At 45.0% G+C, this 26,706-nt stretch overlaps 1 protein-coding gene across 2 annotated transcripts in view; it reads left to right on the top strand.

The window, feature by feature from the left end:
- Positions 1-26,706, top strand: part of SYNPR (synaptoporin) — a 111,558-nt gene that overhangs the window by 43,094 nt on the left and 41,758 nt on the right. The window contains exon 1 of one of the 2 annotated variants that reach the window (XM_032120723.1): positions 23,174-23,304. The exons of the other annotated variant lie outside the window; for it this stretch is intronic. Within the exon in view, the coding sequence (XP_031976614.1) occupies positions 23,281-23,304 (24 nt within the window). The 5' untranslated portion in view covers positions 23,174-23,280. Of the gene's footprint in view, positions 1-23,173; positions 23,305-26,706 lie in introns of those variants that run through there. 2 annotated transcript variants of the gene reach the window in all.

The raw sequence follows: 26,706 nt of genomic DNA, 5'->3' as shown, positions 1-26,706 counted from the left end.
TTATGAAAATGTGTCTTGAAGAGCAGTTTTCAACTTTGGTAGCCAGGGAGAATCAAGACAGGATAGGGACCCTTGGAATGCGTTTCATCTTTCTGCCTAGGGAAAGGCCATGGAAAACTACTGGGAAAACTAGCCACTAATGAATTAATAGGCTACAAATATATGTGTAAAGAATACGGAGAATATATAAAAGGAAAAGGCAAAAATCAGGATATCATCAGTTTGATCCACCACTTCCAGTTATCTCCAGATTTGTCATTGGTTTTTTATTGAGCAGCATTGTCCTATCTCACATTTTCATTCTCCTTTGCCTAACACCAATGAAGGAGAGATATATGTGGTGATAAAGTACTTTCAGGGTGACCTAGGGTGAAGAGCTTATCTGTTGCAAGTCTCCTCTCTTGTAATTCTGAAAGGTTAGTTGGGGCACTAAAAGGACTCTTTCTGAATGATATTGGAGTCAGTATTCAGCTCATAAATATTTGTGTTTCGTGTTTCATCACCATATCAACGAAAATCTGGAAGGCTGTTATATGTTGTTGGTTCTGTCCTGACTGACTGTAAAATTTTGATTGGTTTTACTTCTGGTGCTTGTTAACCTAAATGCAATGTTGAGTTCCGGGGAAATGAAATCCCTTCCAAAATTTTGCAAATAATTGTTTAAACAGGGGCATGGTTTTTGTGATTAATTATTAATGCCAGAAAATATTACTGCGTCCCGCAGCCATAGGGAGGAGGAGAGAAGATCCAGCAGACAGGAACTGTGCAGCAAGATTGATCTATTTAATTATTTTACAAACTCTTTATAGACTTTTTCTCCATAGACAAGGGATCAGCCACCTCTTGGGGGTGATTGGCTAAAATCCTAAAACATCCATTGTCAAAATATTTTTCTACTTTAGTATAAACAAGGCTTCTCAAGGTTGCAGGTGTTTCATTGTTTATAGAACTCTGCTACTATCTTCTGTGAGAGAGAAAAGTCTCTCACGGGCTTAGAAAATAGCAAGAAAATTGTTGATAGCAGCATTTTTGTATCCACAATTAATTTTTTCAAGACAAACTGTTTTCTGCTCTTTGCAGGGGAAGAGCCTCCCACTGCCTTTATCCATATCCTTAATTCAGCCAATGTGTTTACAAGGATTGAGCTTTAAAATCAAAGCACCATCAGGACTCAGCTGTAACTTTGCCTGCAATGACAAGATTGCTAAATAACTGTTGTGTTATTTGTGCTGTAAGCTCTGTGGAAGTGGCAGCCTTTACTCTTTTTATTTTCTAATTCCAACTGCTCCAAAACATGTGCCCCAGCTGACACATCCATGCTGACCTTCAAGCTCAAGTCTGCCACTATCTCCACAAGCCCCAAACTGGGACCAGAGTTAATGGAGCAGCATTGTGAGAAACCTGTGGAGAACAAGGTGGATCTGCAGAAGAGGCAACTGATGAGCAAAAAAGGCTTTGGAGGAGACTATTGCTCACCATAGGGTCAGCATCATCTAATTTTGCAGTGCTGTGCTTATTTCAGAGGGCTGAAACCATGTGCCTTATGGAATAATGGTCCATTTTCCCCATCACCTCCCAGCACTTAATGCACATAAAATTGTGGTCAGAGTCTGACTTCTGTTTGATTTCAATACAATTGGTTTTAGTCATACATCAGTGTTGATACCCTGAAAGCTGAGTGAAAGCAATCATTTTGGCACCCCTCAGTATCACTATCCACAGAGCCTTGTTTAAGCCTGTGTATGTTTGAAATCATGTTCTGCAGAATATTATTGAATTTTGTCACTGGCAGTCCCGGTATGGAGAAGATGGAAAACTCTAGTTAAAAACAATGGGAAAAAATTTAGTAAAATAGTATACTAATACTACATGATTGGCTGAATTAAACATATAAACATGCAGATTTTTTTCCTTATTTCTCACTCTTTCCTTGTGTAGTGGTTTGGTCCAAAATACTCATTACTGTTTACCTTCTGTGAGATAAGAATTAGGAGAAAAGCAAAGCAGGCACAAAACTTGAAAGAATATAAAGAAGTTTATTAATAGAACTAAAAGAAGAAAAAAAAAAAAAAATCATACCACAGCTTCAGAACACTTCTCCTCCCCCCACCTTTCTCCCTTCTCCCACTAACAATGTAAAAAGACAACCCTTGAGATGTTCGGTCTGTTTACCACTTCCATAATAACCTTTTTCAGTTCATTTAGGAAGAGGAGTCTCTCTTGCTCATACTATGGAGACATTATCACAACGAGCCAGCCGCCTGGGTTGGTTCTCTGCTCGCATCATGTGAGAGTCCCTTCCCCCGACTTGCAGCTTTTCCCACAACTGCTTTCGAGGGTCCAATCTTGAGCTACTGGGGTACAATTTTAAGGTTGAGCTGTTCAGAAACAAAAGTTCTCTTCACCCATCTCTGGGAACATTTCCATCTCTGAGAATGGCCCTCCTCCTTTCCTGGGAGAAAAAAGCATCTTTATCTCTAGGACTATCTCTGGGAGTATCTCTAGGAACAGAGGTCTTCTCCTTCCAGTTGGAGCAAGAGTCCTCATTGCTTCCATCTCTTCCTGTTCAAACTTCTCATGAAATTACAGCTGCTTCAGCATTTGCTTGTTTCAGTACAGGTACTTTTGCTCACAAGTACAAGTTGAACGCTCCACTTTATGGGGGGGCGGTCCTGGGTGCAGGGGAACCAGCCAGAGACGTGACACGAGCACCGATACGATTTGAGCATCGTGCTCCAGTTTTATTGTTTACCTCCACCAAGTTATACTTTGAAAAGTTCACGCCCCTTTCCCACAAGAAAGCCTCTATGCAGCGGGGGAGCTGACTAGTGTATGCCTTTTCCCAAGGCTGTTGGCTAGCAGGTGCCTTGCAAGCCTATCTTCAGCCTGAGGCCCCGTCAGGGGTACTTCTGCAACAGCCCTGGGATGCCCAAGCTCTCCTGGGGTATCCTATGCCCCCACTCCACAAGGAATTCCTCTACACTCCACCCCCCATGCTTTCATGAAATTACAACGGGTACTCTTGATATATCATAGTCCATCACTACCATAGCTTTACAACAGAATTCCAGCTTTAAGCATCTCCTCTTTCTCCTCCCTCAGGATTTCAGCTCTTCACAGCACTAAAAGGGTTAATCTCACCCGGGCCTTGCAGCTGGAATGTTGCTTATCGCTGTTGGTCACATGATCTTTGCTGGGCATCGGGCAGCTTCAGCTGAATCTTCATCTTCGGCCGCACTGGAGAGGGGGACCGCGCTGTCTGCACATAGCAGGGCTCTGGGGGGCCGTAGGTGGAACAGGGCTGCATGGCTGGCCTGGCCTTGGCCCACCGGGCCCCGTACAGGTCCTGCAGCTACCTGTCCCAGCACCGGAAATGAGACAGAGCTCCCCCGGGGTTTGTCCATTCTTAAATGTGGACCACAGAGGCGGGCACAATTTTAAGTGGCTTAAAAAATTGTCCATATTCAAATTAGCCAGCTGATAGGTTCTGTCAGGTCACAGAGGAGCTGTAAGCACCTCTTTGCAAGAACATCACTTCCGGGACTATGCTTGCTAACCCATGACACCTTGTCTGGGCACTGTTAGTTATTTGCAGTTTGAGTTACCCCAGAATGTGAGCCTTGGTGTCACCTACTGAAAGTGAGCTGGCTCATAGAAACATCTCTAACCCTAGCCCAAAATTGCCCAGTGTGAACAGCAAGATGTGGTCTCCAAACTGGGTGTTAAAATCACAGTTCAGGTAAGAGCCAGCAGTGTGTTTACAAGTGTAATTATTAGTCTTAACTGAAACTGGCAGGCTGGAAATGTAAAGGTCTTTCCTAAATTAAAGCATCTTCAGGTGATGGTAGAACTTTGCAGAGCTCTGTAAAACCTATTGTCTCTGGTGAAATCAGTCTCTTTGATCTCAGTCGCTATTTTAGTTTTCTACAAAATTAAACAAAACTATGCAACTATTTTAAAAGATAATCAATTGGTTAGATTACAAATACAGCAACTTCTTTTTCTTTCGTATAGAATGTGATGGTTATTAAAGCTTGTGTTCCTGAACTTAAAAATACTTTCACGATAGAAGAAAATAGGTTTGTTAACTATCTGGATTTGCAGATACAAGGTGATTCTCAGCTAAAATGTCACAGCTGATGAGATAACTCTTTAAAAATACTTGGAAACCGTATGAGAAGAAGTGAGCTGCAGGTGCAAGGCAGAGGGATGATCAAAGGAGTGACCCAGGGGCACAGGGAGAACAATCCGTCTTCTGCCTAAAGGCCTAGATCCTCTGCATCAGAGACCCCAAGCTGGATCCCTTTCCTCCCTACCATGGGAGGCAACACTGGCCACATCCACAGGTTGTGGGAGAGAAAGCTTTTATGGGCGTGGGAAACATCACATGAAATGGCACCTGCACATCTCCTCCAGAAGATCCTCCTGGATGGTCAGCTATGCCTAAATATCACCTCAGTGTGTATTAGTGGGTGACAGCCCTGCCCATGGCACAGGGGTTGGAACTGGATGATCTTTAAGGTCCCTGCCAACCCAAACCAGTCTGTGATTCATTCTGTGATTCTCTAAATGTCATGTTTAATATGGTAGTATGTATAGCCAAATGCACACAGAGAGATTTGTCCTTTGAATTGTTTGAAGACTCTTGTTTACCACTATTGATTCGTGCCAGCCTTGCTTTTATTTTAAATCCATCCAGGCCTTGGTATTCTTTGGCTGTGATGGTTCATACTCCTCAGATAGCAATTTATGTGTTTCATTTATAACCTCATGACAGGCCTTATGTTTCACAGTAATAAAAAGGCTGTTTTACACTTAAAATTATTAAATTGTCAATTTCTGAGCACAGACTGAAAAATTGTCTAAGTTAATTGTCTGTTTATGGTTTTCATGAGAATTTGCATGTGCAAATCAGATATTTTGTTGCACAACCACCATCTGAGTTATTGTAAATGCATCCAGGCAGGTTTGGCAGGTATGTTTCGACTAGAGTAAAGAATTACTAAAATATGCTAAAAACCTGGAGGGTGGCTGAAACCAGGTTCAGGTTTGGTCATTGACATTAGAGGGATGTTGATTTTGTAATGCTGCTTTAACTTTCTTTGGCTTAACTTAATTTCATGCAAGGGTTTTAGTATTTTGTGTTCTCCTTGGTAGGGAACTAGTCCTTTCATGTGCTTTATATTGTTTGTGAATTATTACTCATACTGTTTATCACTTTTGATTTTTATAAGCTTTTTTTTTTCATGGGTGATCTGTAATTCAGAGTCAGCATCTGTGAAAGAATTAAGTATTGTTTTTTTCAGGATGGTCATGAGACTGCGCAGCAGACCTTGGGGATAAAGTGTAAATTCAACGAGCCCAGCACAGTGCTCCAACACCAATGTACATGATAACCACAGTCACAGTTAGAGGATGACCATGTCGCTAGTAAAAAAAAAGTCTCTAATATTAGTATACTACTATAGTTTGTTAGTAACTATTTGAAGAATAGGAACAGTATCCATCTTAAGTTCTCTGCCCAACTGTATTTAAAGAAGATAACTGTGTGCTAAATTAAGTAGACAGAGTGAAGATATTTTATCTGCAAATCTAAATGATGCTCAGGTTTTAGACAACCCCAGAGTTGCTCTGCACAGCCTCTTGGTGAGGCTAGCCAATGTCTAGGGGAGGAGCAAGGAGCAGTGATTGATGGGCTGAGGAAGAACCCAGCCACACCTGGGGTGCACTTGGGGTTTGTGAGTATGTACATAATCAAACCCACACATGCCTGGGGTTAGTGCAGGTGAGCTCAGATCAACCCAAGAGAAAATTTAAAAGCCCACCATTAATTACAGCTGCAGAATCACATACAACCATTGCTTTTAAGGGAGGGAGCAGCAGCTTTGGCCAAGTGGCTGGTGCAGGCATGAGGTGAGCAGGTGATGTACTGAGGTAAGCCAGACCTGCCTGGTCCTTGCTGTTGCTTTCTCTACAATTCCTGTGCAGAGAGCTGTGAGGTAGGGCTGAAAACATGGACAAGATAAGGCAGTGAGTAAGGGGACCAAGAGATTTTAGGCTTACTAAATTGTACTGTGTAGCCATTGGAAAGAGCTAGGCTGCTCCTTAAGGTAAGTTAAGGGATGAGGTTGGTGCTGAGAAAATATCTGGAGACATCTGATTTTGTGTAAGCATCCTTTGGGTAGGTGGAGGAACAGCTTCACAAGTTCCCTGGAATGGGACTCTGCAGGAAGGGGAGTTTTGAGGAAGGGGATTGGTGAGGACGAGGTGCTTCACAGACTGGAAGTAAGAAGTCTTCTGCAAAGTGGTTGGATTGTGTGTGGGGCTACAGCAAACTGGGAGGGCTGAGTGTTGGGCAGGTGAGGCAATCCTTCCTGCCTTGCTCTGTGCTGGTTAGACTAGGAAACCATCACATTTTGGGCTTCATCCTAAAAGAAAGAGATATTTGGGAAAATAGAGTCAAGAAAGGGACACTAAAAATGAACTGAGAGTAGAGTCTGTGGGGAGAAAAATTGTGGGGTTCAGGCTTTGTACTGTGGGGGGGAAAAAAAGAGGTAACTGGAAGGAAGTAAGATCCATGTGTGAGTTGTCCTGGGCTGCTGCAGAGAATGAAGGAAGGGAATGGGCAGTTCTCTTGTCTGTGCTGGTTGGGAGGAGAAGATATGCTATTAAGGGATACAAAATTTTAAGAAGCAGATGGAGAAGTGCTGGGGTAGATTTGCTCCAGGAAGTTGTGGGGTTGCAGTCACTGAGAGTCAGAAGTTAGATAAATGTCTGCCAGAAAAGATAGAGCTGCCTGGTCTCTGCTCTGAGGGTCCTTTCAACCCTCTTTGCAATGATGACTTTGAAATCAAATTCTGCGCAAAAATAAAACAGAGCATTGCCTTTCCTCTGCAAAGAAGGAGATGCAGGGTGGGCCCAGGAGGAAGAGATGTGGAATAAAGTGGTGGTGGCAGGGACAAAATGTGACTGAGGCCTGAAACCAGTATTATTTCCTTCCTTCTCTTTAAATATTAATAGAATTTTCTTTGTTATGCAATTAAGATAGCCAACGTTATTTAAAGCTGTTGTCTAAGCCATTAATGCACTGTGCTCTGAGTTATATTTTGCAGGCCTTTTCCTTCCCCTCTCAAGAGATTTTGTTATGAAGTACCCTCACTGGCAGCAGAGCTGGGATACAGTGATGGTACTTCATGAACAAGTTCCTTAGACTCTGGAAGGAACAGTGGCTTTCTGGGGTAAGACTCCTTTGCTTTCTTACTCAACAGTAAACAGGCCTGCAGGGTGACAGATCTTGATAATAATAAAGAAAAGCACACTGTTTGCACTGGGGAAATAATAAGAAAAGGATTTATGAGTGGTTTGGAGTGGGATTCTTGGGGCCATAATCCTCATCCAAGGGAGCTCTCAGTACCAGGGATACTGTGGAAAAGTCTGTTCAAGTTAGCAAGTGTATACAATCCAAAAACCTTTGCATGTAACAGCCCAAGAGGGTCAGTTTGGGGAATTACAGTCCCTCCCACCCCTCCTGACCCAGGTGCAGTGAGCTGAGGTCTGGGAGATACAGTGGTGGGTGTTGGAGTGCTCTCTGGAGTGTAAAGCCTGTGGCTCGTGGGGTGGATGTGCGTTCAGACAGTTCTGTTTGCCCATGTACAGGGGTTCTCTCAGCCTCTGGTCATCTGCTCAGAACAAAAGCTAAAGCCTTAAAGGTTTAATCTGCTTGGAAGCACTTTCCATCTGTTGAGATGCTTAGCATGCAAGCCTGGGCAGCAGAATGTCAGTGTGGTCCATAATTTCTGGTCTCTGTGATCAAAGCTTCCTCATGAGTAAAGCCTTTTCATCCACATCAGTGATGGGAAGAGAACAGGCTTTGTTACCTCCCTGTTGTCGAGGTACCTGTGTTATTTGTATTGCCCTGTGCACCCTGGAATGCAGGGAGCCCGGGCAGGCCCAGGCAAAGCTGCTGCTTTGGCAGACTTGTCACGCACCTCCAGGTCTTCAGTCTTAGTAAAGACAGAGCAGGGAGGTGCAGGCTCTTGGTTGGTTCATTAATGCCTGTGCTTGTCACTCTAAGTGGAAATATATTTGGTGACTTTGGTGTATTAACAGGCTTTTGGTGTTGGACAGGACTGTGGAGAATTCAGAAGCTGCCTGAAAGTCGTGGGTTTTTTCCCTTATCTCTGATATGCTGAGGGTAAACAGCTCTGCCCTCTAGCGCTGTTTGCCAAATCTGGTAAAGCTAAACATGTCTGTGATCCAGGGAGCACGAGAGTGTCCCCTGGAGCACACTGACCCATGCTGGTCCAGGCTGCTCTGGGCATCCCTGGGAGCAGTTGGAACCAGAACAGGAGAATTTTAGCCCCACACCAGGCAGGAGAGCATGGCACATATTAGCATACCTGCTGCACAGCATCCCCACGTTCATTTCTGTGTTCTCCCTCAAACAACCCTGCTTAGCCTGATACTTGCTTTCCCATTACGTTTGTAATGCCTTTGAGAGACATACAGAGGAGCTAAATGATTTTAGCAGCTTTGCTCTTTCAGCCCCATAAATAATGAATTCATCAGTGTGAGAAAACACATGCCCAGACACAAACACATGCAGAGACCTGTGGAGAAAAGGGAATAAAGACAGAAGCTTGAGATTCAAATGCAGAGCGCTGTGTCAGTAAACTGGGAACTGCTTTTTGGAGTGAGAAAGTGTCAGGGGGTGGGTATGGCATTAATTGCCTCAAGAAGAGGCTAAAAGCAATTAGGAATGCAAGTGAGTGCTAGCTGAGGTTAGAAGTGATAAGTTGCTACCTGCTTGGCTCTTGGAGAGGGCCATTAGTTTGAAGGAGATGTTTGTTTTATAGCCTGTAAATCCTGTCTTTAAGCATCAGATGAAATAATTTGGTTGTGACTGGCACCCTGCAACATGACAAGGGGTACAAATACATTGTGAACCTGCTGGACAGCCTCAGCTTGATGGGGCAGGATAGTGGGGTTTCAAAGAATCTGCATTTCTGGAAGTTTTGTAAAAGTAAATAAAAAAATAAATGGAACCTCACTGCCCCTGCTGAGAGTACTTGCAGAGATGGTGTACGTGCAACTAGACACCAGAGAATTCACCCATCCCTTCTCCTCTGCTGGGCGAGTTGTGGACTTCTGATATTTCCAAGAGCTCTTTCCTTGCTGGTGCTTTGAGTACCCTTTCCGGGAGAGATAATGTGGAGCAGGAGGTGTGAGCCTGGCTGGTGTGGGGAGCCATGGGATGCTGAGCTCGGCACCCTAAAAGCCAGGTGTCTGCAAACCTGGGCTGCACCAGGAAGGTAAATGAGATGCAAGAGGTTCACCTGAGGCACCTTAGCAATGTTCTCCTGGCTGGAGATAATTGTGTTAACTCTGTTCGTTTCTGGAAAATTGCGAAGAAAAATACACTGGTTTGCAGTTAGTCCTTCAAACATGAGTACTCCTGGACAGCCAGGGGAGCACATGGGCAGCTCTTGAGTTTAGCAAATGCTGAGACTTCAATTCTTGGATCCATCTTAGCTTGACTTGCACTGATAAGAATTACAGCATTTTTATAAAATTTGGTCCTCTGCCTACAGCCACGTCTAAAAGGTTTTACAGGTCAGCTGCCAAGATGAGGCTATCTTTTGTGGAATTGAAAATTTGTTTGGGGAAGGCTGAACAATTCCATTTGGAGGCACTTTACCACTCAGCAGGTGATAATGGGGGAAAAAATCGTGCGCACAGCCTGAAGATACTGAATTTCTGATCTTAAGTGGGGCTTGGAGTTCTTACATTGGTATCAAAACCATAACTACTTGACTATTGCATAAATAACCCTCCAATATGCATGCACTGATTTATTTTGTTCCCCTTGATACTCAGGCCATCTATGACAACTCTTATGACCTCTCTTGACCTGCTGTATTTGTCTCCTTGATCTCTGAAGCGAGTGACGTCTACAAGATTGTGCTGTCCGAGCTCCTTCCTTCTCCCCGTAGATTTTGAATGTCTTTGACTTGTCTTACCCACTTTGACTGGGAGTAAACACTGTGTCACTGTGGGTTTTGTGAACCCAGCTGGCTGGGCTGAGCAGAGGCCTCTTGGTGCCTTCAGAAGCTCACCCTATAGCTGACAAATTAAAGTGGGGGCAAAGGGAAAGAAAGAGACATTAGTAATTCCTGAGTTCAGGAGAAGTTCAGCCAGAGCTTTCCCCAGTAACTGTCAGTTTCCTTCTCATCCCCCTTTATATATTTAGTTGTAATGATGAAAGCTTAAATGTGAATGCAAATACAAGATAATTTTGCAGATCATCATTCCTAGGAGTGAAAACAATCATTACAGGCTGAAATAATGTAAGTAGAAATATAATAGCAAAGAGAGAGAGGAGCGAGCAAAAAATAAGTTTTTAGTGGAGTTTTAGAAGGAAACAGAGCTAATGAGTTGGAGCTCATCTAGATGGCAGCAGCAGGCATTACTTTTCGAGCAAGTGGTGATTCATGTCTGGAGAATAAAAGTGAATTAGAAAGTTGCCTGATCAGTAATATAGGGGTTGAAAGAGCTGCAGGAAATGATTAGGAGTAGACTGAAACAACTAAGGTATCATGGATTTACATGTACTTCATTTTATTCAGAGTGACTAATACTGGGCAGTTCATAAACCCAGGCTTCTATATCTGTGTAACCTCTAGCTGCCTTTATTTTTAAAATAGTATTTGGGTTGAGCAGTTTTGTTCCTGTTGCTGCAACAGAGTGGCTGGGGAAGAACAAAGGAGGCAGCAAAGGGTTTGCCCCAGGTTGGAGACCAGCACCAGGATGTGCCAGGGTTTTGGACCATGCAGACCCCATGCCCTTCTGGAAGATAGTCCACAGCATCAAACCAGAGGCATGTGCATTTTATGGGCTTATTTATCCTCTGGCCTGTCCTGTCAAACCCAGAGCACAAAGTCTCTTGGGGTGGCTGCAGCCTTTTGCCCCAGCAATGGTGCCAGGCAGGGGATGTTTGAATTTGATGTAGGCAGTTCCTTTGCCTGGGTAAACAGGAGCTATGTAATTAGTGGGAGCAGGTCCCTGTGTTTGCATGGGGCAGTTGTTAGCAAGGCTGTTCCAGGCTGAGCTCACCAGGCTCTGCCCTTGTGTTGTGGCAGATGGAGTTGTGGGTGAAGATGGGCACAGGTGGGCTGCTTAGTGAGACCGAAAATAATTAGGAGAGCATTAGTTTTAGGTTGAAATAAATGGATTGTCCAGCTGTAGCTGCTGTAGGAGAGGAAGCTGAATGTTAATTAGATGCTACCAGTAATTATGATGATTATGTATTTTTTGAGTGGCTGTTGGGAATAGTTCAGTTCACTTCCACAGGGTAATGTGAATGACATTTCTAATCAGTTTAGGGAAGAGGGAAGGTACCTTTTTTTTGGTTTGGGGTTTTTTTTTAAAACAAAGCTACTGGAGGATGCAAAAAAATGTAAGTTGTTTCCTGTAACTGCTCAGAAAAAAATGATTGTTTGTTGAAGTAAGAGAAAATGCTTTGTGTCTGCTGCAAGAAATACATCCTGCTTTTCTACAGAGAAAAATTAGACCCTGGCAGAGATGGGACCTAAACCCATTCTTCCATCTCATTGTGCATTTTTTTAACAAGCAGATCTCTTGAAAATAGCTCTGAATTTATTTTGCTGGCTTTCAGGCCTGTTTGATGCTTTTCTCTCCTTCTTACACATATAAAGGTGATGCCAGAAAAATTAATGGAAACAGTGATTTTTGTAAGAGACTATGACTTATATTACTTGTCAAGGGACAATTTTAATATTTAGATCAGAAAACTAATTTTACAGGCTTGTCCATGCATGGGGCTACTCTGAAACAGTTGCTCCATACATATTTATGTAGGGATTGTGATAAATCAAGTGCCCACATGCAAATCTGTTCAGCAATATCTGTTGTGCTCTATATTCAGTTTTTCTTTCAGTTTTTTCTTTCAGTTGTAGATCAAGCCTCTCACTTATACCCACTAGTTAAGACATGAGCACATTAACATGCCACCCACTGTGTCTGATAACCTAAATAACACCTGCAATCTCAGACAGCCTCTGCTCAAATTCACTCAGCATTATTTGTCAAGGTTATTTGTAGAATAGGTTTGCATAAATTGCCAACAAGCATATACTGAACACCCAGACTTTTGTGGAATACCTTACTGGGAATGACTGGTGTAGGAGAATTTTGTCTTTCATGCAAACCAAGTGCTGCTCCTGGAGGGGTTCTCATTTCAAGAAATAATAACAAATACTTGAATCTTACACACACAAAATGTGCAAAAGCCCAGGCCCAGTGAGCTACTTTGCACAGAAAGCCTCTGCTGGTTGGACAAGGACAGTCTTCTGTGATCTACAGGGAAGATTCACCTAAAGCACTTGTGTGGCTGCCTAATAGGAAACTTAAAAAATGCACCATTCGCCATCATTCACAGGGGAAATACAGTACCTCACCCCCTGACCTTCCTGGAGCTGAAGTTTAGAAGAGCCTTGCTGATGGTGATTCAGGTAAGACATTGCCTGGTGTTCGCATTGGCCATGTTACTTTCTGTTAGGGGCATGACTGATTTTTCTGAACATTGGAACAGTACAGGATACCCTGATGACACACAGTGGTCAAAATGTCTCAGACAGAACTGAAGATGTTCCCAGCATCCTACACTTGCAGTTTTGGGGACATCAGTTGGAGAGGTGTAACCTTTCACCGCATGGCCCAGCCCTTGCTTTCCTTCAGCTTTGTTCTCCATGTGGAGTTTCTTCAGTGGTCCCTGGTTGTGATACAAGGGACCACCTGCTTCTTTGGGTGTGACTGAAGTCCATCCGTTACAGAGCCGAGTGCAAGTGTCCTGCAGCATGAGATGGCCACATACAGACATCTTCTCTTCCCTGTACCCTGGCACATGGGCAGGTCTGTGGCGTGATGTGCCCTTCTCAGAAGCAGCTGCATTTTGTTCCCATAATAGATGCAGTTGTGCAGGGGGGAAGGATTTGCACATCTGATGGAGCTGGAGCAGTGGGTGGGTTGATAGCCTGAGCAGCAGGGTGCCCCGCACCTGGGAACAAGCCTTGGGCTAACAGCTGGCTGAAAACTTTTGGTGGGTTGGATACATCTGGGAGCATATGATTTGCTAAAGCAAGGCTCCTGTCTGCACTGCAAGCACAACAGCTCTTGCTTTCCTTAATTACTTCCATCTAGGAAAGTTGATGGCTTATTTGATTGAACTATGTTAAATGAAAAATAGGTAGCAAGATGAATGCTTTGCTCTTGCTTCTAAAATCCACCGATGATTAGAACTTATGGAAGCAGTAATGTGCTTCATTTTCATTTTTCCCTGGCCAATGAGTCAATTGAAATATATTTTCATCCTTTTATCCAGAGTATTTTAATTTGGGGAATGTAGAGACTCTTCACACATTTTTCTTGCATGCTTGGAGCACTGTGCAGATGGGAAAGTTGGACTGGCATTGATTTATCCACTGCTTACACAGCCTGTACTCTCCTCTTCCAGATTCATCCTGTGGGATCTACTGCTGTTTGATGGGAATTCATCAAAACACACAGTGTCACTTCATGAGGAGCATAGGGTAGCCTAGGACTCTCGCTCCTCTTCTTTGAGGATGAAGAGTTGACAATTTTAAATGGACACCATAAGCAGTATAGTCGAGAGGAGATGGAGGAAGACTGGGAGCTCTGTCAGGTTTTGAATCTTTGAAGAATCAGAGCCCAAGGATGTTGATCTTAAGACCTGTGTTTATAAGAGTGATTGCTTTGCCATGCTCTCCTTGAGGACCTGTCTGAGCATCCATAGAGGGGGCATACACTGTCACCTGCACTGAGGCAGGCTGGCTCATGCCACCAGATCTGTTTTGTCACTATGAGTTCCTCCGTGTGCTGTGCCATCACCAACACTTGTAGGAACAATAGATTCCGCTGCTCCTGTGCCTGGCAGCCTCAGTTTTCCTTGTTTGTCCTTTACTCTCCTCCTGTACTTGGACATGGGAATAGTTTTCAGTCATGCTGGTGGATTTGCTTCAGCCCTGATGTGTTGGTGCTTCCCTCCTCCATCCTTTCTATGCCTGGCACAACTGAGGCTGTGGGATCTGCTTGGTGACAGGGAGGTGGCAGCTCATCGACAGAGCCACCACTAGGGTGACTTTGGCCATAACCCAGTTTCTCTGTGTCCTTGCAGCTTTCTGAGTAAGGAGGTCTGTCAGTCTGAGGGTTCATTTGCACAAACGCCATAGGTGAGAAATCTAACACTGTGATGGGCCATGTTTATTTTAAATCTCAGGGCTGCTGAGAACTCTGTCAGCCAAGGCAGTCCCCCAACCCTTGGGAACACCAGGGGTCTCCAGGCTGGACATGGTGAGAGCTCTCCTGGTTTGCCTGGGAGCACCGTGGTGCTGCTTGGCAGCCCAAGTAATGGCAAAAGTTATTTTTCTATCTTCTTGTCTTAAACAGTGAAGCAAGTTTAGTGATGGGGGGAGGACAGAGTAACACACCTCAGGGAAGAACTGTCTTCCCAGAGGGCTCTCACAACACACACAAAGGGATTTTTAGCCGTGGGGTCCCTCTGGACTTGTGGCCAGGGTGTCTCAGGTTTGCATGGGAAGCAGTAGTTTCCTGTGTGGCTGAAGAGCATTGTGCTGGGGCTGGTCCATCCTTGCTGTGGGGTGGGAGAAAGGGTGAGCAATTTTTTTTTTTTTTACACGTTTTTAAACTAGTGCTCTGTTTCTCTCACTCCTGGGTTGATGGACACTGCTGTTGTCCATCCTAAGGATGGCTCCAGGAGCAGGCTGAGTGAAGGTTGGGATGCTGTACCATCTGTGTCTGGCTGTAGTAGGCAGGGTGGTGGTTCTTTCAGGAGGAAAATCTCCTCAGATGAGCTGGTCTCCCATGATTCCAACATGGACCTGGTGGTGCAGTGAGTGTGCTGGTGTGCTCTGTGCTCGTGTCTGTGTGTCAGTCCCAGCACTGGGAGGGGCTCCCCCAGGCAAGGGGGATGACTCTGGGGCTGGCCCAGGTGCGTGCAGAGCCCTGGCACTGGGTGCCTCCTGGCACAGGCACCTTCCTCTGGGACACAACTTCGGGAAATGTGTTATTTCCCGTCTTTTCCTTGTCAGCTCTCAGCAGTTTCTGTGCATGCCCACCAGAGAGCAACCCCAGCACAGGGTTGTTGTCTCCAGAGAGATGGATTGTAGAGCTGAGTGTGAGGTTAAATCCATCTTCCTTCACCCCTTCCAGCCCTATCCACTCATCCCAAACCTGAGCTGAACAGTGAGTTTAGGCCCTCTGTGTCCTGGGCAAGAGGAGTATCCCACAGGGAAGGAAGGATATGCTGGAGGAGAGAGGCAAGAGACCCTACCTCTGTCTTCTACAGCAAACCCAGTGCCATTGCCAGGGAAGGACTATGCCATGAATTAGCAAGGGACATCAATCTGATGTACAGGAAACAAGGTTTCAGACAGAGCTTAACAACTTGGATGGCTAAAAATTTGGTGCTTTTTGCAGTTTCCTATAAGTACATAGACAAATTGTACTCATCTTGTAGAAGCACAGAATCATTTCGTCTGGAAAAGACCTTTAAGATCCTTGAGTCCAACAGACATCTCAGTGGGTATCTTTGTAGCTGGGGGTTTTGTATGTTAGACTCCATCCCAGTTTTTGGGGAAGGAGCATACCCGTGCTTTTCATGTATCCTCAGGCTTTGTGAGTGTTGGCTCAGCCTCAGTGCTGGCAAGAAGTCCCAGGGTAGGCAGTTGCAGCTGGACTTGGAGGTGAGGTTCAACTAAGCAACATCAAATACCTTACTTGACCTGCCTGGGAGAGATGGGCAGGATTGGTCTTTCCTGGGATAGACACAGCACAAGGGACTGAATCTCCTGGAAGGACCTGTCCCTCCCCTCCGTGCTTCCCTTGAGCTGCAGGAGCAGCATTCACATGCTGGTGGTGGGTGCCAAGGTCTGTGGCACTGCTGAGCTGCAGCCCCAGTACCTGCAGAAATGGGCTTTGAAAGAAAGCTGAGGGAAGAAACAACTCCTTGCTATTTTTATCCTTGCACCAGCCCCCGGGGATTTCAATTGACAGGATTAGTTATGAAGCCAGTATTATGAGTTTAACTATGAGTGAAATAACACAACTTCTGTGGGAAGCAGAGTAAAAGAGGCAATTATACAGTAGTTTAATAACAGCGCGCTGCTGGCTGGGTAGCTGAAAACTTACAGTTGACAGTAATTACATTTTTCCATTCTTCTTGTTAAATAGCTATAAAAATTACAACAGAAAATAATCTGATTCTCTTTTATTTCATGCTGTTTTCATCATCCAGTTGGTATCCATTTGGCCTTCTGGTTTTTCTTTTATGTTTTTAGTATCAGGTATTTAAGACATGCAGGAATGGGACAATGTTAAAAAAATGCAGAAAGCACTAGGAATGAGAGAATGGCCAGTAACACTCTTCTGAGCATGAGGAATCCAGGGGATGCTTGAATGAACAGTGAGGGCTTTCCAAATTGACCAACTCTGAATAACAGCTGGACTTCTAACCACAGGAGTTACTCCAAATCATTTAAAATTACAGTAAAAAATGACATGTTAGAGATTAAATCCCCATTTACCTGTCTGTTACTGTAATGTGCCAGGTGTAGATAAGCAGGAGGGATGGAGGGAGGTGCTGTGGCACATCAGTCTGCACTGGTTGCTTGCTGCCCTCATCTCCCTGATGGGATGGGAGTCCATGCTGTGATGTGATTCAGGGCTTCACTCCCACCTTGGGCTCCATGCTGGGATGGCAGTGTGAGTAGTGGGGGTGTTTGTTGGCTGGCAAAGAGCTGGACTTGGACAAAAAACTGTGAGGTCCCTCAGATCTGCAGGATATCTTCTCTTCCCAGTCTTTGCTGCTCTTCCACAGCCCTGTAGTGCTGAGATTTGTGCCCCGCAGTGCTGGGGCTGTACAGGCATCTCATGTCCCTGTTATTCACATCCCAAGTGATGCTTCCTTGTCTGCTGCCCTCCTTTCAAGCACTGTCCTTTTATTTTTTCCTCTGTGTCTAGGCAGAAGTAAGTTTTCTCTTACGGCATAAAAATGTGAATTACTTTAAAAATACACAGTTGTTAAGCTTCCAGGGTGAAACTTGATGAGCCAGCAAATGTGTGGCATTTTGGCTGCTTATGATGATAACTTGAAAGTGCTGCACAGCACAAAGGGAAGAGCTCTCAGGTTTGCTTTTGCTGTTGAAAGCTCAGGATGGGATATTTGCTCAGAGATGAAAAGTATTCTTCCTTTTGCTCTCCTTTACCTTGTAATGTAAAAGATACAGGTGTGATAAATGGTATCCTGGTTGTGATGTTGTGCAGGGAATTCAGTGTGAGGTGGTGTTTTGCAGTGCCTGGTAGGAACTCTGACACACAATAAATATGTTCTGTGGCAGCACACCCAACCTCACAGCACAGTGTGTGTCTGATTTTATTTCTTTTATTCTGTCATGGCAGGAGCATCACAGTTCAACTTCACACTCATATGTCAGTTTTAAAGCACTGTGGAGGTACCCAGAGCTGACAGCAGGGCAAAGGCCACCTCCAGGTTTGCCTCTACCCCATTTGGTTCCACTAGTTGAAGAAATGTGCTGTGCTTTTGCAGATGCAAATGCTCCAGACAGTACTGGGAAAAGTGCAAATGAAAGATTTGTTTTCGGCCCTTCCACACTTTAATAAAATCCTGTTCATCTCTCTGGAAGAGCCTTTTTTTTCAGAGGAATTTAAAAATGTATCCCCTCTCTTTTTTTTTTTCTACCCCTGCATCTGAGCCTGTGACTTTCAGCTCATCCCTGTGTCACTGGAAGTTGTTCTGATGGTTGTTGCAGTCTGCCATCCAAAGCAGGTACCTTCCAGCATGTTTTTCTGGTGCTAGTCTTTAAAAAGTGGATATAATCCATTAATCACAGTGTGTGACTGTTTCTGAGTTGGGGCCTGTTGCCAGGTTTGAGCCAGGTGGATGAGATAGTGAGCAGTGTGTGGGGTCTTGACACCTGGACGTGCACTGGTGAAGAGCAAACTTTTAGCATGTGCTGAAACAAATATTCCCTCGTGTTCTGGGTTCCTGCTGGCCCCCGTGTGAGGGACAGGGGCAGCTCCAAACAGCTGGTGCTGCTCTTGGGTTGTGTCTGCTGCCACCATAGGCATCATTCTTCTGCAAAGCTCTGGTGGAAGAGCAAGAGGCTGGAAGTGATGCCATGATGATTTTTTGCCTTTTTTTTATGCCCCTTTTATATACCTTTTTATAGCTTTTTGTATTTTTAGTGGTTTTTAGCCTACATTCTTAGACTTATTTTGTTAAGCTAGGAGACTAAACATCTTAGAAGCCTCGTAGTTAGGGATCAGAAAGCTCCAGACACCAAGGTCCTCTCCAGAACACATTTTCTAAACTAAGAACCATCCAGGGGGAAGGTTCCTTGGGGAGGGGGGCTCACTCAAGCCTCTCTTTGGGGAATCTCTGATAGATATGCTAATTAGTAACACCTATAATGTTATACCCGATCTATCGTGTGTGTGCACTGCGGTGTGCATTTCAGCACATTCCACCTGGACGTGGTGCACCTAAGGATCCTTAAAATAAATACTGAGGTAAAACCCCTTTTTCCCTTCTAACCATCTTTGAGTCTTGATTTTAAGACCAGGAAAAGGCATCAGAAGGAGTCACCTTCTGGGGCTGACCCAACACGTGGGCCACTACATGGACCTAATTTTGGCTTGGGAGGATGAGGGAGAGGAGAGCTGTCATCTCCACCCTTAGTTCCATCTGGAATGGCATGTGTGCTTCCGGGTGTGTGCTGTGCTGATGCTCACACAGTGCCCAAGTCACCACCCTGCATTAGCTTATTCCAGCACATTTCCTTGTTACAAAATTAGATCCATTTTGCAAATTGCTGCTGCACTAGTAATTGAATGGAAGGGGTGTTTTTGTTAGTTTTATCTTCCCCCCCCCCCGTCTTTTTTTTTTTTTTTTTTTTTTCCACTGGCGTAAATCAGGAATAAGTCAACAGAATCAAGCCCTTAGTGCTTTCAGCAACATGCTCATTTAAATTGGATGCAAGAGGGTGTCTGTGTTTACATTTGGCCTGCCAAGAATCTCTGTTTCAGAAACTGGCTTACATAATATGTCAAAATGGGTTTACTCATTAGCATTGCAGACTGCGTGAAACAAGACGCAGATTGATAAAATCGCAGCAATATTTGCATCCGGATCTGAGTGGCACAGGGGGAGGGGAAGTTCATTAGGAAATGTTCCATTTCCACAAGAAAAGCAAATGGTTTCCAGTTATAGATCTCAGGCTTCGTTAATTTTCTGTCTTCCCAAATTTAAATAAAGATTGAGAGGGAAATGTGAAAATCTCTGTTGGCAAACAGGCAGTCTATCTGAATATTTCCTGTGCTGGTGGGTTGTTTACAGCAGCAGGTCCAGGTAGGCTGATTATCCTCTCCCAGCTGGGGTTCCAGCCCTTCTGCCAGGCTCCAGCCTGCTTGGACACCACTGCTGCCTTGATTGGTGCTTTCTCTGCAGCACAGGTGGGATGGATAATTTAACGTTTAGTAGTATTAATTAACTTTTCCAAATGTGGAGTGGGCACCAGTGCAGTAGCATGCCCCAAAGGGTCTTTGGTGGTACTCCCTGTTCCTGGCTTTACCTGGCCAGGGGAAGGGTGCAATCCAGCCTTGGGCAGAGCTGAGGACCCTGATGTGGAAAAGCTCCAGCTCAGATGCTCCGTGACTAGACTGATGAAACTCCATGTCCACAGTGCAGTGTGTGATTTTAGAGGTGTCTGTAAATCTGCACACACACAGAGGAGCAGGCATGAACAGGGCTTCTGGGGTAATATGAACAAGCATGTTAAGAATAAAGCAACAGAGCATGAGAGGGTCTAAGGCTAGTTAGTCAGTGCTTTTGGGCTTTTGCTGTGTGGGTGTTGGATACTTTGTGGTGGGCTGGGGGTAGTGGGAAGAGACAACAAAGAGTGGTGGGGAGCCAGATATTAGGAAAAGTTTCTTCACTGGAAGGGTAGCCAAGCATTAGGATAGGCTGCCCAGAGAAGTGGCCCTGGAAGTGTTCAAACAACACACATATGCTGCTTAGGGATGTGGTTTAGTGGTGGATTGGCAGTGCTGCATTAAGTTGGACTCAGTGATCTTAGAGGTCTTTTCCAACTTTTGTAATTCTGAGCTGTCCTCATGCCAATGCCTCCCTTGAGTCCTGCTGTATCCAGGGATAAGTCTCTCCCCAGGCTGCTGCCTTTCCTGTTGCTGGTGTCACTGCATCCCTTTCAGCAACATTGGCCATGAACCTTGCACAAGGTTGATGCAGATCTGTTGGATGTGTACTGCTTTTCAGTGGTATCTAAAGTAGTTTGGGGCTTAAATCCCAGGAAGTTTTTTTTTTTTTTGCTTTGAAACTCCCAACTCAAAAATCAGAGGTAAAAAGCTCTGATCGAGCACACAGACATGGCATAGCAGTGCTGGTTTGGCAGCAGCTCTTCTTGTGCTTGGTGGTGCTGAGTGCCCCATCCAGTATTTCAGGTGAACTTTTGAAAAGGAATCTAATAAAGCTGGAGAAAGGACCAGCCTGCAGTGCTGCAGGGTCTGCTGCAGCTGGACAAGTATTTTGGCTTGTCAGCAAACACCAGCACATTCGCTTTCAGCAGCGTTAGAACTGATCCACAGCATTCATGATGTGTTACCGGTTAGGGAAGAAAAGCAGGCTTTGGTTTCTGTATCCTGTGGAGTCTGTGTTGCAGCATTGTTTGGAGGAGGTGTGTGACAGGACAGACCCTCATCTGCTGCAATCCTTTGTGCTCTGGCTAAAGCTGCATCCTTACATCCCACACAGGTACCCAGGTGGGCACATATTTTAAAGAGCTGAGACAGGCAGCTCTCAGCTCAACAAAACACTTTTAATGTAGGTTTTTCAAAGTTTTCAGAAGACTTTAGTGAGTTTAAGTACGCAGTTGTTAGCTGTGGGAAGGGAAGATAAATTTTCTCACTGGAAAATGAAATGAGAGGTGTTTGCTTTTCACTTACTCTCACACCTTGCAGCAAGAGGCTGGTCACCATGAGATACAGTGCATTTGAGTGCCAGCTGGAGAACTGAATGCAGTGGGGAAGGCCAGGAGCAGTGGGATGCATCTGCTGGGAAGCTGAGGCAAGCTGAGCATCCTCTTGCTATCCTCCACCAATGTGCACCCACAGGCTGGAGAAGAGCTCCCAGGGCTGCGGGAGAGCCAGCATCACCCTTTGTGCTGATGCAGTGGGTGGTAAGTTTTGTGTGGTCCTTGGTCACCTTTTACCACGTGGAGCGTGAATGTGACTGCAGAGTGCAGCTCCTGAATTTATAAGGCATCAAAGGGCTGCTCACAGTGCAGGGGGAGGCAAGTGCTGCCTCCAGCTCTGCAGACCTGAGTCGCTGTGGTGTTCAGTCTTCATGGCGGGGCTCAGGCGGTGTGCAGGTAGCTGGTGAATATTTTTGTCTATGTTAAAATGTACCACACAGCAGAGCAGTGCTTCAGCCTGAAGAACTCTCAGAGCATCACAGCATTTCCTCATTACAGCATCCCCCAGCATTTGGCTGTATCTGCTGGAAACACAGGGCCACATCAACAGCAGTGATATCTCTCAGCCTGGCTGTGTAGCTCCTGCTTGTGGCAAAAGGGCCTGGAGTACTGTACTCATGAAGGGCTGTCAGAGCCTGCTCTGTGCCTGGATTGTGCAAGAAGTGCCAGCCCCGAACAGATAAACTGTGTTATCAGATGAATTCAGCTTCCTTGCTTTTGTCTTCAGGATTTTCCCTGTGAATTCCAACACTTATTGCACAATGTAAATTCCAAGCCACTGGGGAAAAGCAATTTTGCTGTGCAGAGAACTGTTGTCACTCCACAGGTGTTTTCGTATACCAGCATGTAACTCCTGTCTTCTAATAAAAGGGAAATTTGCCTTATGTCACATGTATTTGAAAATATTTGATGCTGTGTGTAGAAAAGATGCTAAAACAGTGATCAGCATTTATCAATAAACAGCACAGTATGGTTTAGTTTTGGTTACACCAAGTGGTGTTGGGGCACGGGTGAGTGTAGAGTAGATACCTTGCCAAGAGGGATCCATGGATCCATTCCTCCTCTTAACGTGCTGATGTCCTGAATGCAGAGCAGAGATGTGGGACTGGCCTGAAACCCCTCTTGTGAGGAGGTTTGCTGTGACAAGGTATGGGGTTTATGTCTGTCTGTAGCTGCCAGGGGGAACAAATGTGGCACCTTCCCAAAGAAGTGGTGTTTGTCTGCCACTGATGTGTCCTGCTCACAGACAGGTGCCTGAGCTCATCCCCTGACACATCCTCCTCCTCCCAACACACATGCAGCACAGCAAAGGTTTTGTTTGGGTGGATTAATAGCACAAAAATTTTCCCTCTTGGTGCAAGGCAACTCATGGGTTTCCCCCTGGTTTTCTCTGATACACAAAAAGGGACAAAAGCTCAAATTCCAGGAGGATGCTTTGGAGGTCCAGTCCTGTGCAAGCACAGGGTGAGCTCAGCACACATGAAATTATGGGAGACTTGAGAGGTTTTTTTCCCCTTTGTGGATGGGCTCCCTTGCTGCAGCTGCAGGGCAGCTGTCTGAGGTGCAGTGAAACACATCTCAAAATGTAACAGAGTCCAAACAGCCTCCACACCCCACAATGAAGAAGCACTGCTCCAATGACAATCAGTAAGTGGTAGCATTTTGGAGGATCTTCAAGCTTTTTTCAACTTTAGCCCAAAATTGTGAGCTGATTCTTCTCTATGGAGCACACACGAGGGCCAGAGCGATGCTGCATTAGCAGTGGGTGGGAAGGGGCTGCATCTCCCAGCCCACCATGGTGGTGGGAGATTAGCAATCAGCCCCTCGCTGAGGGGAAAGGGTTTCTCCACTCAGGCTGTGTGTAGTCAGTGTCTAATAATACAAGCATTTTGCCATCCCTCTGCAAACAAGGCTGAGGCTGCTGCCTGATTGGTATATCATTTCACTTTCTCTCAGCATTGATTTTCTTGCTCTCCTTATTTGCTTCATAAAAAGCGAGGCAAGGAGCTGGTGCTTGCTTGTTCCCTCTCCCTCCCCTCCCTCTCTCTCTCTCTCTCTCTCTCTCCTGTGAGAAGCTTTTGGGAGCCTTTATTTTTAGTATGAGACAAACCTTGCTTTATTTCAGGACACGCAAGTTGGATTGTAAATTCTTTTGTAAATGTGTATGGTGATATTTGCTCCGGTAAGTTATATGCATCTCTATTTATTTCTGTAACTGTACTGGTTGGGGGAGAAGTGGGGTTTTGCAGGAATTGTGAAGCCCACAAAATTGTGTTTAGGCTTGGTTTCTTTGTAGTCTCATGCTGAGCCAAACTGTTCTGTGATTTTTAGATACATTGAAATATTTTCAATTTGTATTTTGCTTTGCAGAGAGGGATGCCTGCTTTGAAAACTTGTTTTGCGCTTCATTTTACTGCAGAAACACGGACAATGATGATTAAAGGGAAAAGGAATTTTTGTTTATTGTGTTCCTTCTGGCATTTTAAATCAAAGGTGCCTCCAAAATAATGCAGCAATATTTGATATTAAAAAAAAATCAGCAAGAGCTATTTAATATTGATCAAGCTGAAGTATGAAATTTGACTGCCTATTACCTTAGATCAATCTAAAGTATGACAGCTTGGCACCACCATGCTCCTCATCAAAATGTGTTAATGAAATAAATAAAACCTTTAATTAAGAAATTTGCTTACTTTACAGAGTATAACATCATTAATACAGGTCAATAGACTGTTGCTCTGACTTCCTGCTCCCTGCCTTTGCTTTTACAGCTCAGCAGCCTCATTCCTCAGCCCTCTTGGTTAACTTGGAGACCTCCTTGTTACCTGTGAGGTGCAGTTATTTCTCTCTCCCCATCACAGCTCCTGGTGAGCTTTCCAGGCAGCACAAGTCAGGGACTGTAATAGTAGGCTGAGGAAAACAAGATGTATAGCTTTAATACTTTCAAACTACCTAATACTTGAGTTTTCAGCATTATATTGATTAATTTATTGACAGTTTAATTCTCTCATGAATACTTGAACTGTATCTGTGGGAGTCAATAGCTTTGGTGCTCCAGAAGTCTTTAAGACCTCTAGCTGTAGCACAAGCTGGAGCTGCTATGAGAACATCTTTGAGTATATATCTGCTCAGAAAATCAACAGATTAAACCTAGAATAGCCTGCTACTCTCATGATACCAGGGTATGCTAATAAATATATGAGGTGTACTTTAATAAGATGTTAGAATGCTGTAACTGAGTTTATTAAACCCACAGCAGAAGGTAAGGATGTTTTGTCTGGAAGCCCAAGCTAAGCTCTTCTAAAATCTGAGAGAAATTTCAGATTGGCAATAATTGCTTAGTCATTTTAAGCTGGTTTTGGACAGCTTAAATTTTTCTCCCCACCCCTCCCCCCCTTTTTTTTTGTTTTAGGTAATAGTTGACTTGCCTTTTCACCTGCCTGAAGAGCAGCTGATGGGAATATTTGGTGGTGTGCCCCTCAGCAGTGGCTCACAGGCTCTGCTGGGTCTGTGCCCTGGCTGGGCTGAGCTGATGCTGGTGCACAGGATCCCACAGGCAGCCAGGGCATTCCACAGGCGAGCCCAGGTGCTTTGTTCCTGAAAATGTAGTTAACAGGCACTCAGTTCAGAGGCTTTCTGGTGTTTTTGTGATTACTGTTTCATAAGGACCATATATATTTAGAGCAGCTGCATAGCTTGAATGCGTGTGCTTGGCACAGAAAACATGGTACATAAAATGTGCCATGTGCCACCGTGTTAGAGAACAAGGTACATAACAGTAATTGTCTTTTTCACAGTCCTTTAGCTACTCAGGTGCAGAGGATATGGGTATCTGAGCAGTGCACGTTTCACTTACTTTCTAAGCATAATGCTGCTTGCCTGAGGACAGTGTTGGGCATTTCTAACTTTGCTCAGCCCTGTTATCTGGCTCAATGCAGCGTCCTCCAGGTGAGCAGGGCAATGGTCAGAGAAGTGTTTGGATAACCCAGGATGGGAGTGGGCTGAGCAGTATGAACTGAAAAGCACAGTTCCTGCTCCTACCCTGCAAAACTAAAGGCCTGGTTTTTCTGTGCCACATAACTCATCATAGCAGGGGTGCCAGACTGCCCTGAAGCCAGGTTGTGGTTTATTAAGGAAGGCAGTTGATCTAATAGCTTTGAAGCAGGAAAAGTGGCTTGAAATGGCTGATTTGCTTGCAGGCAGGGGCAAGTCTCTTCCCTGTCCCTGAGAGCAGGTTGCCAGCAGTCAAGGGACTTAAGGCACAAAGTGAATATGTGGTTAAGTCCATTGCTGCAAGACTTTCTCTTGGCAGAGGAACTTTTGGCTCAGCAGAAATGATCCCGTCAGCCCTACATCTCTACAGAGTACAGCTTACACAAACTCAGGGGGACAGGCAAGCTTACCCTGCTCATCATGTCATACATACAGAAGTCTTCAGTGTTCATGGGGTTTTGTCTCTGTCCTTTTGCCCATCCTCATGCTGCAACTTGTGGTGATCCTTCATCTCCAGCTACTTGGTGGTAGCAGGTCTGGGGGCAGCTGCTCCCCAGCCCAGTACCACCAACCACCACTCAGCTCTCAGACCTTGGAACAGCCTCCATCACCTCCTCAGGAGCATGATACCCACTCTGCAAGATGACTTCAGGCTGACATGCAAACCAGGGCTTGGTACAACTGCAGGGACAGGTTCACAGCATGGTGCTTTGCAAGCCTTGTGACTGAAAAAGTGAGATTTGTGCCAGTGGGATGGAGGCATCACTGTCCCTTGCTAGCAGGTGCATCAAGGTTTAAAAGGGGTTCGAAACATTATTTTAGGCGTGTTTTGGATTTCAGGAGCTTCATTTCCTTGGAAACCTGTCTTCCTCATTGCTCCTCTAGCAGCTCAGACAAGTCCTAGAGAAATTCCGTGAACTCTTTAAAAAATTGATTTCTTAAATACCTGGCTTCTCCTGAATGTCTGATACTCTTTTTTTAGCTGAGTCCTTGGAAGACTTAATGAGTACTTTTCTCACTTCTGTTGATCCTGTTCACATCAATAGAAACTCTGCAAGGGGAAAGGTATTTGTATTGATACTGGGTAGCAGCTGCCCGTCAGTGCTGGTGATTGCAAGTGGTACTTTATTCTTCATGTTACTCTTGATTAAGAGTTCCTGTAGAATTATGTGACCAGTTTTTTCTGGGGACTTCTTCCGTGAACGTAGGATGGTAGATGACAACCTAACATGGAGTTTGGTTTTTCCTGATTTTGCCTGGGGGCTCTCTTTCCCTCAGCAAGCTGAGCACAAGTCGTTTCAAACATTAGCGTATCACACCCTTGTGAATTTCACTCGGTTGTGTGTGGTGGGCTGGAGACTCAGCACGGCTGGTCTGAACAGAACTGGGCTCTCCAGGTCCCTCCTGAGCTTTAGGTACCACTGCAGGATGCAAGCATTTGGGTGCAGTGCCATGGGATGGGAACGGGAAAGGGCCATGTTCCTGTTCAGTGCATCCTTGCTCCTTCATCCAGAGCCAGTGTGGGCAGCCTGATGTGAGATGAAGAGATGAAGCTGCTGCTTGCCAACACTGCAGCTGTGTGTCCATACAC

The sequence above is a fragment of the Corvus moneduloides genome, chromosome 11, assembly GCF_009650955.1.
Source record: "Corvus moneduloides isolate bCorMon1 chromosome 11, bCorMon1.pri, whole genome shotgun sequence".
Classification (NCBI taxonomy): domain Eukaryota; kingdom Metazoa; phylum Chordata; class Aves; order Passeriformes; family Corvidae; genus Corvus; species Corvus moneduloides.
This window is presented reverse-complemented; position numbering and strand designations above follow the sequence as displayed.